At 44.6% G+C, this 13,636-nt stretch overlaps 2 protein-coding genes across 3 annotated transcripts in view; both read right to left on the minus strand.

Moving 5' to 3' along the window:
• Positions 1–590, minus strand: part of si:ch211-266k8.4 (TBC1 domain family member 8B) — a 72,951-nt gene extending 72,361 nt beyond the window's left edge. The window contains exon 1 of the mRNA XM_054733386.2: positions 336–590. Coding sequence (XP_054589361.2) covers positions 336–469 — 134 coding nt within the window. The 5' untranslated portion in view covers positions 470–590. The remainder of the gene's footprint in view (positions 1–335) is intronic.
• Positions 591–1,268: 678 nt separating this feature from the next.
• On the minus strand, positions 1,269–9,896 carry olfml1 (olfactomedin-like 1). Of its 2 annotated transcripts, none has more exons than XM_070550532.1 (8): positions 9,492–9,896; positions 8,792–8,895; positions 8,519–8,709; positions 8,338–8,441; positions 6,310–6,502; positions 5,713–5,889; positions 1,614–1,773; positions 1,269–1,535 (listed from the first exon to the last, which is right to left on the minus strand). In XM_070550532.1, exons 1-8 carry the CDS (start codon positions 9,618–9,620, stop codon positions 1,379–1,381), a joined length of 1,215 nt encoding a protein of 404 aa, XP_070406633.1. In that variant the 5' UTR covers positions 9,621–9,896; the 3' UTR covers positions 1,269–1,378. The 2 variants fall into 2 exon arrangements, with proteins under 2 accessions (XP_070406633.1, XP_015820720.3); XM_015965234.3 differs by having other exon boundaries at positions 5,713–5,893; positions 6,314–6,502; positions 9,492–9,889.
• Between the last annotated feature and the right edge of the window lie 3,740 nt (positions 9,897–13,636).

Consider the following 13,636-nt stretch of genomic DNA (forward strand, 5'->3'; position numbering starts at 1 on the left):
ACACCTGTAAGCATAAACGGTTTGTTGTAGACAGCCTTCAACTTCCAGACCACCTGAATAAATAACGTCAGGTAACATTTTCTCAGTCGTTTTCAGAAAGATACGGGGCTAAAACGCATCAGGTGACTGACCTGCTAGTTAAAAGGGTCACTGCACCGCTCAGGTTAGGTTCCAGTTTATAAAGTAAGCTCTACCCTGAGAAGATGTCGCTCTCGCCCACTTTTGAGTTAAAACTAGCAGCTGAAGTCAAGAACTTTCTGTCAGACTCATAACTAGTAGTGTTAACCTGCTGGTAAACACACCCGTTAACGCTAATTAACCAACACCCGGCGCACCTGTAGTCGTGACTCCTGTGATGAACTTTCTGCTCCTTCCTTTTCAAAAAAGCAAACCCGAATTGATCGAAACGTGAACTCTCGCTCCGCCTCCTGGTTCCCGAGCTCCTCCGGCTGCTGCTGCTTCGTCTCATGGCTTCAAAACAACCAGAAAAGTCTTTTAAAATGAGGAAAAGTAGGAACGAGCTCGACTCTGACCGGTTCTGTCGTTCTGACTCGACCAGATGCACCTGGCTGCAGAGAACGGGAAGAGGCGGGGTCGGTCATACATACCATATATGGAACTGATGTCGTTGCTTTCCGGAACTGAAGGGGGCGCTCTTTTCTAAACCTTCTTTTTTTTAAGAACTTTTCATTGATTTTGGTCGTTCTTCAAACATAATTAAGCAATACTGTAATTTCCCAGATATCGCAGTTCGTTTTTTCCCTTTAATTTGTTTATTTTTTATTTTATTAAAGAGGTCCTTCACTGAGAAACAATTTTTTACTTATTTTGGTAGTTTACTTTGAACAAAACAAATCACACGGTGAGAGGATGATGTAAATCAAAGTGTTCCAAAAGGAAGTAGGTTGAAGCAAAAGCTTATATGTCCTACTCCTTTGTACCCAATTTTTTGATAACCCCAAGCCGGCGGAGCAGGCAACCTGTTTCCGTGTTACCTTCCTTCCAACATGATTGACACATCAGACGGTTTTGTGATTATTTCGCTGTAGAATTATTTTAGTCCACCTCTAAGCATGTTTAAAACCATCTAAAAGTCTGTCCAGTCATCTCCAGAAGCAGCTTTATAAAATGCACAAAATTTGTTTCATCTTTATTTTCTCATTATAAACCCTTTATAAGGCATAACTTGTCTTCATTTTTGACTTGACGATACCAGGTAACATCCATTGCCAGCAAAGGACCACTGAAATGAAGTTTGACACCTCTTCTTCATTCATGCCTTTTTTTAATAAACATTATTTTTACTGATACATCTGTTGGTGTTATTTCGGATGTGAAAAAGCAGTTTTAAAAATAAAAACAGCATCAAGGGCAGATATTATTCTGCAACGATCCCATCATTTCTGCGCGTCTCCACTTTGTAAATAGTCTGGTAGCCATCGTCCCAAGCATACAGCTGCTTGTCTCCTGGGTGATAGTGGATGCTGCTGTGGCTGGTGTAGCGCTTTGGGAAGAACACCACAGGACTCTCACTGCTGTTAAAGGAGAACGAAAAAGCATTTTGGAAAAGCCACATCACAGAAATGCGGTATGTTTTTCTCCTCTCTGCTAACCTGTGGATGGTGTCATGGATGTCATACAGACACTGTATGGTAGAGCGTCCTCCATAGCGCGTGTTGTAGACCACATAAAGGGTTCCACACATCAGGAAGGCTCCTTCAGCATCATGGCTTCTACACTGGGTATCCCAGGTGTGGTCTACGGCCAGGGTTCCTGGTAGAAACAACATCAACCAAATAATCACATGTGCCAGGCCACATCTATTAAAGTATTATAAAAAGAATTATGCAGTCTATATATACATAACAAAGTCCTAGAAAACCTTATTTTACAATTGGAATGAGCCCGACTTTATTCAAGTATTTATTCAAGGTCTCTATATTCCCAGTACATCCTGGAATATTACACGTGGGTAGGGACCTTTGACATTTGAATCGATTTGGTACTAATTGCCGGTACCTAGGAATCGATACTGGTACTTAACGGTACCAATTTTCGATACTTTTGAGTGTTTAATATTTTAATTCTCTTTTATAATTAAATATATATTTTTCTCAATATATAACCCTATTTGATAAATATCACGATAAATCATGGACGTAATTTTTTTGGGGGGGGACATGCCCCCCCCACACACACTTTTTCCCAAAGTCAAGTTTTGACCCCTGTACTTTTTACCATCCAAAACAATATTACGCTATATTAAATTGACACTGGTTGAGCTCTAGGACCAAGCGGAAAACAACAATTTGTGTTGAAGCCTGTTTCCCATTAAAGCATACTGTAAAGACCCCCCCCCCCACCCCTGTGCCCCCCCCCCCCACCTCTAAAGTGAAAATTACGTCCATGCGACAAATAACATACAACTGTTTGTATTTTAACATCGTCCTTGTAGTTTTATAAGCTGATGATTAAACTGAAGCAAACATCTTTACTGTGAACTAAATTTACTGTGTATCTTCATTCCTTTTGCCGTCCTTTTTCATTTGATTTTTCCTACTGGGAAGTTAGAATTTCCGAGGAGAGAGCGAACGCACCATTAGCTGATAAAAATGGTGGCAATGGAAGCTAATTTATCAAGCTAATGTTATCTTAAACTGTTTATTTAGCTGCTGGAGCAGATTAAAACGATGATGCCTCACACTTAGATCGTTGTCGCTGGTTTCATCTTCACCCAATCACCCGTCGCATTTAGTAAAGTGAAGCCAAACTTTAGAGCGCGTTCATGTTCTTCTAGTCGGAAATTCCGAGTTCCGAGGAGAAAGCGAATGCATCATTAACGAAACGGAAGCTAACATATCAAGCTAACGTTATCTTAAACATTTTATGTTTGTGTTTATGTTTATTCATTTAGGAGACGCTTTTATCCAAAGCGACTTACAATTTATAACCTATAGGGCGTGTTGTGATCTGTGGGGGAAACCGGAGTACCCGGAGGAAACCCACGCATGCATGGGGAGAACACGCAACTCCACGCAGAAAGGCCGCAGCCGAGTTTCAAACCTGCAACCTTCGTGCTGCGAGGCAACAGTGCTAACCACTGCGCCACCATTTTATTTACCTACCGGAGCAGATTAAGATGAGGATGTCTCACTTAGATCGTTGTCGCTGGTTTCATCATCACCCAGTTACCCGTCACATTTAGTGAAGTGGACCCAAGCTTTAGCGTGCGTTCTTTCTACCATGCTGCTCTGTTTACAACTGGCTCGCAGCGACAGATGACATAACGCTCTTGTGCATGCGCAGCTGTCTAGGCAAGTTCTCCTTATGAAGGACGGGTACCGAAACAAGGCACCGTTTCAAATGACGTGAATCGGTGCTCAGTCGGTACTATGGAATTTGGTCGGTACCTTAAAAAGTACTGAATTCGGTACCCATCGCTACACGTGGGCATGCGTTTAGTTTTCATATAATGCTGATCCTAAAACCCTTTTCAGACTGACATTCTGGAATATGTGTGGACAACTCAATCCGGTTTTAACCAGAACTGTGTTTTCAGACACACCACTTTTGTACCGGAACTTGTCCTGTCGGCTGCCTTCACACAGCAGGGAAAAGTTCCAGATGTCTTGGGGGGGGGGGGGGGGGGGGTCGGACTTATGTATAAATAATTTATAATTCTGCGCACACAAAGACGCATAACAGACCTGGATGATGAAGCTCAATGGTTAAAGGAATCACGGAAGCGGTGTGAAGCGCTCCGTCGCGCGTCTAGATTGTACTGTTGTTGCCAGTCCCCGCATGCCAAAGACAGTGGCAAGAAACGGGGTCAAAAGGTGGGCCACAGAGATAAGAGTGGACCCACACTGAACTGGCTTATGCGAGTAAAATCAGCCAGAAGACAGGAGCCCAGCTGCACAAGCATCCAAGCTAGGAGCAAAACTGGGCTGCAGGTCGAAAACTGTGGTCAGGAACGAGGGTCACGGAAGGGTCACAGGGACAAGAGGATAGAACTGGGCAAAAGGTCAGGAGGCAGTCTGGTTTCACCTCTGGCTCCACCCCTGCATCCATCCCTGGCGGGAAAAGAAGGACTGGCACAGAGTGAAGACAGCCCGTTTGGATCAAGAAGCCCTCTCAGGAATGCTGAAGGAAGACCTACAATTTGCTACAAACCTGATGATGTAGTGATCTGTGCTCTCATGTAGAGTGCTGCATGTAATGACCTGTGTTAAGAAGAATGCTGCATGTAGTGAAAATGATACCAAATGTCTTGTGTTGAGCTAAAAAGTGTGTGTCTGGTAAATGACCCCATGACCTCACTGTCATGAGGTAATGATATATGTGACTTTTTACCTTGTCTAAGCTGGCCCAGGGAGGGTATAAAAGAGCAGCTCGGAGAGAGCTGGGGAGATTCGACAGAAGTTGGGGCGGACGACAAGAAGAGACAGAGCAGATTTGGGGAGGTCATCCTCCGTCGACGGAGGACGACAGGTCAGTTTTTTGTAGAGAAGCAGAGCTAGACAAGTTTTTGGAGAGAAGTTTGGGGCGATCCACAGAAGACCGAGTTGGTGTAAATCAACTCCTTATTTCTTTATCAATCATTAGAACTAATTTCTCCGTGGGGGAAGCAGTTAGTTTTATATTTACTCATTTTTTGTATTTTTTGATCCTGTAATAAACTTATTGGAAAAAGATCCATAATCCTGATTCTTTCAGGTTTTCTCTAAAGCTTAACGATTGAGGCCCTGACCATTATTGCACAGAGGTGAGCATATTAATTATAGGATCCTGAATTATCAGGATTTACTTTACGGTTTGTGACAGATTAATATAAAGAAACCTTAAGATAAGAGGAGCTTGCCTCCTCCCTCACCCGCGAGTAACGAGTTGTCTTAAGGATGATAAAACCAGAACATTAGTGGTTAATTTTGGCTCTGATTCGCAAGTCGAAAAAGTCTCTATCAGCGCTGGAAGGTTGGATGAATTAAATAAATTGATAAATCTATGTTAGTCCGGCCAACTAAAAGGACTCATTTTATAGTTACCAACCATCCACATAAGCTGATAGAGGCGCAATTAATCCAAATAACCCAAACAATTGCCGGAAGGGATGGCCTCCCGCCGGGCTTCGTCCCCAGTATTTTAACCAAAAAATAACGGGATTGCTTAAAAAGAAGTGGGCTACTACAAAGGGACAAGTCTTGCATATCATTTCACCTTTAAAATAGAAGATATGATTCTAACTTAGGAAGTCCATAACCAGGGTCTAGTACAATAAAACTCACCAATATCCCCACCGAACCCTGATAGATGCACAGTCTCATAAGTTCTAACGGAACTGGGTTGTAACGGAACCGACAAATGGGACGTGCACGCGACACTGTAGGAGGCGAGCTGCCATGGTTCACCACATGCTACAGGAGCGAGCTATCTAGGTGCGCACAGCGTCCCCCGGTCCCCTCCTCCTCCCCCTCCTCCCTGTCCGGAACTCGACCTCACCAGTCTGAAGCAGCCACCTTGTCCGTGACAAGTCCGGACCTGTTACTAGGGGCGTCGTCTGGGTTAATTACGGAAAACGTTATCCGGATGTTTGTATTCAGACACAAAGGTCTTACGGACAGAGTCCGGAACATTTCCGTTTTTCATGGCCTGTCTGAAGGGGGCTTCATTGAGTTGGCACATGCAAATGTAAAGGTGTGTGCACCTCTCTACCTTTATCCAGTTTAGTAATGACCAGGTTTCCTCCGTACTCCGGGTCAGCGTGGATGACCCAGAGGCCGAGCTCATCAACAGCCATGTCCAGGTAGGTGTTGGGATTCAGACTGTAGACGGGGAGACGACCCGCTCCGGGAAGAAGGGTGCTATCCACCACCGTGCCATTCAGGAGATCTACCTTCATGTGAGGTGGAAACAAGTTGGGTCATTCCAGCAGTGACTTCATTGTTGCTTCAAAAGATCAAGACAAACGAAGTTCCTAATAAATCCAGTCTCGTCTGCTGTAAACAACCCCAACAAAAACATTCTGCTGTTTCAAACCTATTTTCTGGATGAGGTGCCTAAACACATTTACTTCAAGTCCTCAGCGTCCTGAGAAAAGTTAGTTTTAGTGGAACAACTCGTGTTTCTTTTAGCCCTACATCCACACTGACCTCAACCAACACAAGCAAAGGAAACCGAAACGGATCGCGAGCAACACGACAGACCAGAACCAGACCAGTTCATTCCACCGTGGTTCTTCTTTATTGCTACAATCCTAATGATGTAAGAACCGCCTTGTGCATCACATTATTGTTGGATTGCTTCATTTACAAACCTTCAGTATTTCGTTGGGTGTATCTGCCTTGTGGCAGTAGAGGAATCCGTGGTACACCACATGACCCGTGCCCTGCCAGGAGAAAGGCAGCTGCACCACCTTTAGAGGAGCTGCAGAGGTCTTTGTGAACTGCTTCAGAGATTTGTACTCCAGGACAGTGTTGTTGCGAATCCCACTCAGCAGATACACCTGAAACGGTTAAGAGCAGATTTCACGTCTGAGGAATTTGAAGAAAACAAAAAGTTATTTTTACATCCATCCATTTTCATTTCCTTATCTGGAGCCGGGTTGTGAGGGCAGTAGCCTAAGTCGAGACGCCCAGACTTCCCTCTCCCCAGCCACTTGGACCAGCTCCTCCGAGGGAATCCCAAGGCGTTCCCTGGCCAGGTGAGAGACATAGTCCCTCCACCGTGTCCTGGGTCTACCTTTAGTTCTCCTCCCGGTAGGACGTGCCCAGAAAACCTCACCAGGGAGGCATCCTGACCAGATGCCCAAGCCACCTCAACTGGCTCCTCTTGATGTGGAAGAGCAGCGGGTCTACTCCGAGCCCCTCCCAGATGACCAAGCTTCTCACCCTATCTCTAAGGGAGAGCCCAGCCATCCTGCGGAGAAAACTCATTTTGGCCGCTTGTATCCGCGATCTCGTTCTTTCGGTCACTACCCAAAGCTCATGACCATAGGTGAGGGTAGGAACGTAGATCGACCGGTAAATCGAGAGCTTCGCCTTCTGGCTCAGCTCTCTCTTCACCACGACAGACCGGTACAACGCCCGCATCACTGCAGATGCAGCACCAATCCACCTATCTATCTCACGCTCTAGCTTTCCCTCACTCGTGAACAAGACCCCGGGATACTTAAACTCCTCCACTTGGGGCAGAACCTCATCCCTGACCCGGAGAAGGCATTCCACCCTTTTCCGAAATCAAGGATTTTCATAATTTTTACATGTTTCTTTAAATTTTCATCACCAGCTAATTCACTGAAAAGTCCCGTTAACAAACTAAAGCAACAACTCATCACTTAGCAAACCAAAATCCACCATAACTGGCTTTATTTTATGAACACACACTAACGCAATCAGGCTCAGAGTGTGTCACGTCTAAAACGGTCCGGGCGGAAACGACAGCCCCACTGACTTTATAAGTTAAGCTGCTGATGGTGATAGAGTTGTGGACCTTAAGTAAAATGCTAAAATAGTTTTTTTTTTTTTGTGTTTAAAGTTTCATGAAACTCAGAAAACAAGGTTTTCGTTTAGATCAACACAAAAATCATTCAGTTTAATCATCATCTTTCTCGACTGGGAAAAGGGTGGCTTGCCAACTCCGGGTCGGGGGAGAGGTCCTACCTCAAGTGGAGGAGTTTAAGTATCTCGGGGTCTTGTTCACGAGTGAGGGTAGGAGGGATCGGGAGATCGACAGGCGGATTGGTTTGGCGTCTGCAGTGATGCGGACGCTGAACCGATCCGTCGTGGTGAAGAGGGAGCTGAGCCAGAAAGCCAGGCTCTCGATTTACCGGTCGATCTACGTCCCAATCCTCACCTATGGTCATGAGCTTTGGGTAATGACCGAAAGAACGAGATCGCGGATACAAGCGGCCGAAATGAGTCTCCTCCGTAGGGTGGCCGGGCTCAGCCTTAGATATAGGGTGAGGAGCTTGGACATTCGGGAGGGACTCGGAGTAGAACCGCTGCTCCTCCGGATCGAAAGGAGCCAGTTGAGGTGGTTTGGGCATCTGGTCAGGACGCCTCCTGGACACCTCCCTGGGGAGGTGTTTCGGGCATGTCCTGCCGGCAGGAGGCCCCCGGGTCGACCCAGGACACGTTGGAGAGGTTACATCTCCAATCTGGTCCGGGAACGCCTTGGGGTCCTGCCGGAGGAGCTGGTGGAGGTGGCCGGGGAGAGGACGGTCTGGAACTCCTTAGTTGGGATGCTGCCCCCACGACCCGGACCCGGATAAGCGGAGGAAGACGACAACGACATCATGGAGAAAATGTCAAAGACGGGGGCTCGAGAAAACCAGCAGACCGTTGCTGATCCTTCAGATGGGTCTTTGAACCAGGAACCATTCGGGTCTCCTGTCCTCTTCACGATCTTCAGAGACTTGATCTGACTCAGAGCTGTGCTGCAGTCTGGAGAAGACACAGACGAGTTTGGATCCTTTCCTTTCCCAGTTTTCTCACTCCTGCACCACAGACCCGCTCCCTACCGTTCTCCAGAGTTATCTCTGCTTTCTTCTTCAGCTGCTCCAGTTCTGCAGCCTTTATCTGCTGCTCCAGCAGGGCCTCCTCCATCTCAATGTGTGACTGGGTGGGAATTTTGTTTTCCAAAAATTCCAGCTCTCTTTCCACCCGCTCAACACGCACAGACACACCGTCCACCTGACTCTTCACCTCTGATCTAAGGAGCCAAAAACAGCCTCACGTATTTCATTGATGATAATTCGAGGTGGATTTTCCGTTTGGCACGCAGACGGACTTACCTGAGCATGCTGAGCGAGGACACGCAGCCTCTGATTTCAGACGACAGGTCGAAGCTTTTCTGGGTGATGCCGAGTGTGTTTTGCTCACACTGATTCAGACGCTCCTGATTTTGAAATAGTTAGAAAACAAGTTTTAATAAATAAACAGCGTCCACAAATCTTACAGGAACAATGAAAGCATAGTTGACATGAATACTCGCAGCGCTTTAAACGAAACTGAAACCTGACCTGATGTGCATCAAGTTCATTCGCAAACTAGTTAGAATCGGACATTTTTCAGCTTCTGAATGATTTATTCTGACTGTGATCAACCAGAAACTTCTGCAAATCCAAATTCACCTCCTTTTATTTGGTTTTTACCCAAAGTTAGCTTTTCCTGCTCTGTAAACGTCACAGAGGCATCTTCTTGCAGCAGTTAGTCCGCCGCTCTAGAGCGGAAATGTCCTAAAAACACATTTAACTTTAAAAAGAAGTCCTCAGAAATGTCTTAGATCTCTACACTTTGAAAGATATCCAGATTCCCACAAAAGGACGACTTAATAGAAAGCAGCCCGATAACTGAAAGGATGCCAGCGAACGCTGCAGCCAGATGAGCAGACATGTTCTCTCTAAAAAACCGGCGCAGAAAGCAAAAGGCACCAAAAGGAAAAGTTTCTGAGACGAGTTCAGCTCAGAAACAACAAATGCAGGAAGAACTCACCTCCATCTGAATCAGTCTCCTCTCCAGGTACTGGATAATAAATGCATCCTGGGAAGAACCCTGGTTCTGGACGGATCCCAGAGTCAGACACAGAAACAAGAGAAACAAAGGAGTGGCTCTGCCTGACATTACGTCTGTTTTAAATCTTAAAACTCTCTCAAATCTGCAGCTGCTCTCACTTCCTCCGTGATGTACTTCTATGAGCACCAGAGTGATAAGATATTTCCTGCAAATCGAGCTGATGGCTTCAGTCCCACTTCTTTCCTCCTGATCTCTCAAACTTCCTTGATTCTTGTGGTTTTGACTCCCGTCAGAGTTTTACTTCCTGAACTTTCTGCCTCCTTTTTCTCATCTGATATCAGATCCAAACCAGCCTCACCCACAATCCCTCCCCGTCTCTCACATTTTTTCTGGATTTCTTTCCTTTTTTCCTTTTTGCATTTGTGGAATGAAGAAGAATCCTGATAGAGGAGGGGGAGAGAGAAAGAACCAGGACACTCCACTGGTTTATCCAGCATATTTGGGTTGTTCTAGAAGTTTTGTTTTAGATGTTTTAGATTTAGGTTGTTGGCTTGCCGTAATATGTAGCAATTAATACATGTTAATTATGACCAGTAAGATGTGATATTCCATATAAATGTGAAATATCAGTCTGATTGATCTTTGAATGTTTAATCAGAAGATTCTCTGGTTCTTTGCTTATTCAGGGATCATAAACACACTTCGTATTAATTCAGACAGAGTCAGTATGTAGTTTATAAAATGAATTTAGTTCTTTTTCCTAAACTAATAATTTATACATGACAAGACATGAATAATGAGATGTGGTGTGGTGGATGTGAGGTGTTGTGATGGAAGCTGGATGTCGTAGCAACCGTTCTTCGTATCTGAGAGTAATTTTGAAATCTGGGCGTAAAATAACGTGTTGTTTGTTATAAACTAGAGAGTTGTTTATTTATAAACCTCATCAGACACCAGTATGCAGGCTTACGGTACCCTGGTATGAGTTGCTCCCGGCGGTCTGGAGGGGTGCGGTCAGAGTGGCGAGGTCACCGGACATCGAAACCACGATACTCAGAGATTAGTAGCTTCCTCTGAGTTCGGCTTCCATGAGATTCCATTCATTCCATTTTCCATTTATTTGATAAAGCACATTTAAAAACAGCATGTGAGCTGACCAAAGTGCTGTACAGGGGTAAAAACATATAAGGTTAAAAGAATAATATAAAAGAATAAAACAACTAGAGCAAAACACAAAGAACCAACAATGAGAAGTCAATAAAATCAGTAAAAGAACAGTGTAAATAAACCATCGATAAAATAGCTAGGTAGTAAAAGCAAGAGAATAAAAGTAAGTCTTTAAGTGAGACTTAAAAACCCCAATGGAGGAGGAGAGTCTGATATGCAGCGGGAGATCATTCCAGAGTTTTGGAGCGCAGGCAGAAAAAGCTCGTTCACCACGGGTTTTGCAGCGTTGACGGGGAATCTTTAATAGGTGTAGGTCACCTGAACGGAGAGTCCTGCCTGGCACATAAGGAGTGAGTAACTCGGATATGTAGGGTGGTGCTAAGCCATTCAGTGTCTTAAAAACAAACAATAAAATTTTAAAACGTATACGGTAGTGCACAGGAAGCCAGTGAAGTCTTGCTAAAATGGGAGTGATGTGCTGCCGACGGCCAGTATTGGTCAGAAATCTTGCTGTCGCATTTTGTATCAGCTGAAGGCGAGATAATGCGGCTTTTGAAATGCCAAACAGAATTGCATTGGAGTAGTCCAACCTTGAGGTGATGAAAGCGTGAATGGTTGTCTCGAGGTGGCGCCGATTCAGAATGGGTTTTAGTTTGGAAAGACGTCTCAGCTGATAAAAACATGATTTAACCATTTGATTAACGTGAGGGTCCATTTTTAGAGCCACATCCATTTTAATTCCAAGATTGCAACCGGGGTCTGCAGGTTAGGTGTGACGTAGCTCTGAAAGGAGATGTTGTGTGTGCATCAGCTGCAGCGTCGCAGATAGGTTTTGACTTGAGGTCAAAGGAGATGGTTTCAAAAGAGCCTTCTTTCCCGATCTGGCCGAATCGGGAGTCAGCTGGAAACTGAATTAATCGGGAAGCAATTCTTGTTTTTTTTAAACTACTTTGTGAATTTGACACGTTTCTGAGGATTTACCAGCATCCCTCAGAAAGCCACGCCCTCCTCAGATACAGAAATGTTTTCAACCTTAATGAGTATCTTATGGTAACGTGTATGCGTGTAAACAACGATTAACTTGTTAAAACAAACACACACTGATTTGTGATACAAATGGATCATTGTAAGAACAATATTCATTTTAAATTCATCGATTTAAGCACAAATTATTCAAACATTTCATTTAAACATCTTGTTCATTCAACACATATGATTATTTCACTTATAACTATGACATCATGGAGCCTTCACTTATTCAGAGTGAAGAACGCTGACGTCTGGCGTTCACGCAGAGAGTGTAGGAACCTTGGGTGAGAACGTTTGAATGTTTTGTTTTCATGTAAACAGTGTCAACACACGCTGAACAGAACCTTCTGGGTTTAGAAGGCCAAACAGGGAGAGGATGTATGCTGTAGATGAAAGGTTTATACGTTGGTCAATATATAGGTGAAAGTTGACCCTCTTGCTACGTTACAGAAATGTTCTCCAGATGGACACGTCCTCGGTGCTGCACAGTTGCTGGTCCACATTAGCTGCATTTATGCAGATCACAAGGAGCTAAACTGAACACGAATCATTAAAAAAGGCCTTCGTCAAACCTTCTGTACATCTGTCCGTGCATGCCCTCCCACCACGGGTGTTAATTAGCCCCACAGTTAGCAAGCTAAATGTTTTCCTTCGGTGGCTCATCCGACACTTTGCTAGCCAACAGGGTCGGCTTCAACACTGAAGGGCAGGTTTACGGGCAGTGATCTCTAACCACCTGCAGGATGTGGCTGGGAGAGACAGCTGCAACAATTTCAGCTCAACGTCTGCAAAAACACCCAGAAATCCATTTCTGTGTTGGCTAAGGTCAGTCAACAGTAACCGCCATCTTGAATCTGACTGACTCAGTTGTGGATCTTTCATGAGAAACTTGCTAACAAACACTCAGACAGCAGGAAAACATCCGGAAGCATTAGAAAATAAAGAGCAATGTAAAAAAAAAAAGGGTGAACATCAGCTGTGAATTCCTGGTTTATCACTTATCTGAGAATTCTGTCTGATTTAAGTCCAAAACCTGTCAGCTTTTATTTTCATAGTCTACGTTTTTTAATCTCCATCTAGTGCCTTCAGAACCATCTGGAACCGCTTCCTGCAGCTTTGTTGTGACAGACAACATCTGGTTAACTTCTGGTGCTGCATCAGATCTGCTGTGTGTGTGTGTGTGTGTTTGTGTGTGTGTGTGTGTGTGTGTGTGTGTGTGTGTGTGTGTGTCCAAAGTAAGAACAGAAACCAATAAAAAGTGCTTTTCTTTTCATCCTCTAAACATTAACAGATTTAGTCTTGATTTCTGCCACAGGGTGGCGCTACTTCACCACAGATGCTTCAGTTCAGCACACAAACGCATGCGTGTCACCTACAAGTTACTTGTGGTTTTTAGCTGCTAGCGAAGGGATTAAAGGACAATCTGAGAATGAAAACAACGTTTCTAATGTTGCTTTCGAATTTTACATTAAAGTTAAATAAACACCAGAACCAACTGAGCCAAAAAAATATTCTGGGAGTGTTTTTAAAACTGAATATTTGGTCATTTTTCTCAAATGGAAGTAAGAAGTTTCAGGTTTATACATTTGGCCTCGGGCCTTCTTGCAGAGTTTGCACATTGCGTGTGTGTGTGTGTGTGTGTGTGTGTGTGTGTGTGTGTGTGTGTGTGTGTGTGTGTGTGTGTGTGTGTGTGTGTGTGTGTGTGTGTCATCTGTCTCCTTCTGTCCCTGTGACGGCCTGGAGACATGTCCAGGTGCAACCCCACCTCTGGCTGCAGGAGCACACGACCCTGCACAGGAACAAACGGGAAAAGATCGGATCGATGAATGGAAATAAAAACACGATTTAATGTTTGTTCTGAAAAGCATTGGATTGTTGCTGGCTCTGCACCCGTCTCATCTTCTGGGTAGGCTGCGCAGTGGTTAGAG

Source organism: Nothobranchius furzeri, chromosome 4 (genome assembly GCF_043380555.1).
Source record: "Nothobranchius furzeri strain GRZ-AD chromosome 4, NfurGRZ-RIMD1, whole genome shotgun sequence".
NCBI lineage: Eukaryota > Metazoa > Chordata > Actinopteri > Cyprinodontiformes > Nothobranchiidae > Nothobranchius > Nothobranchius furzeri.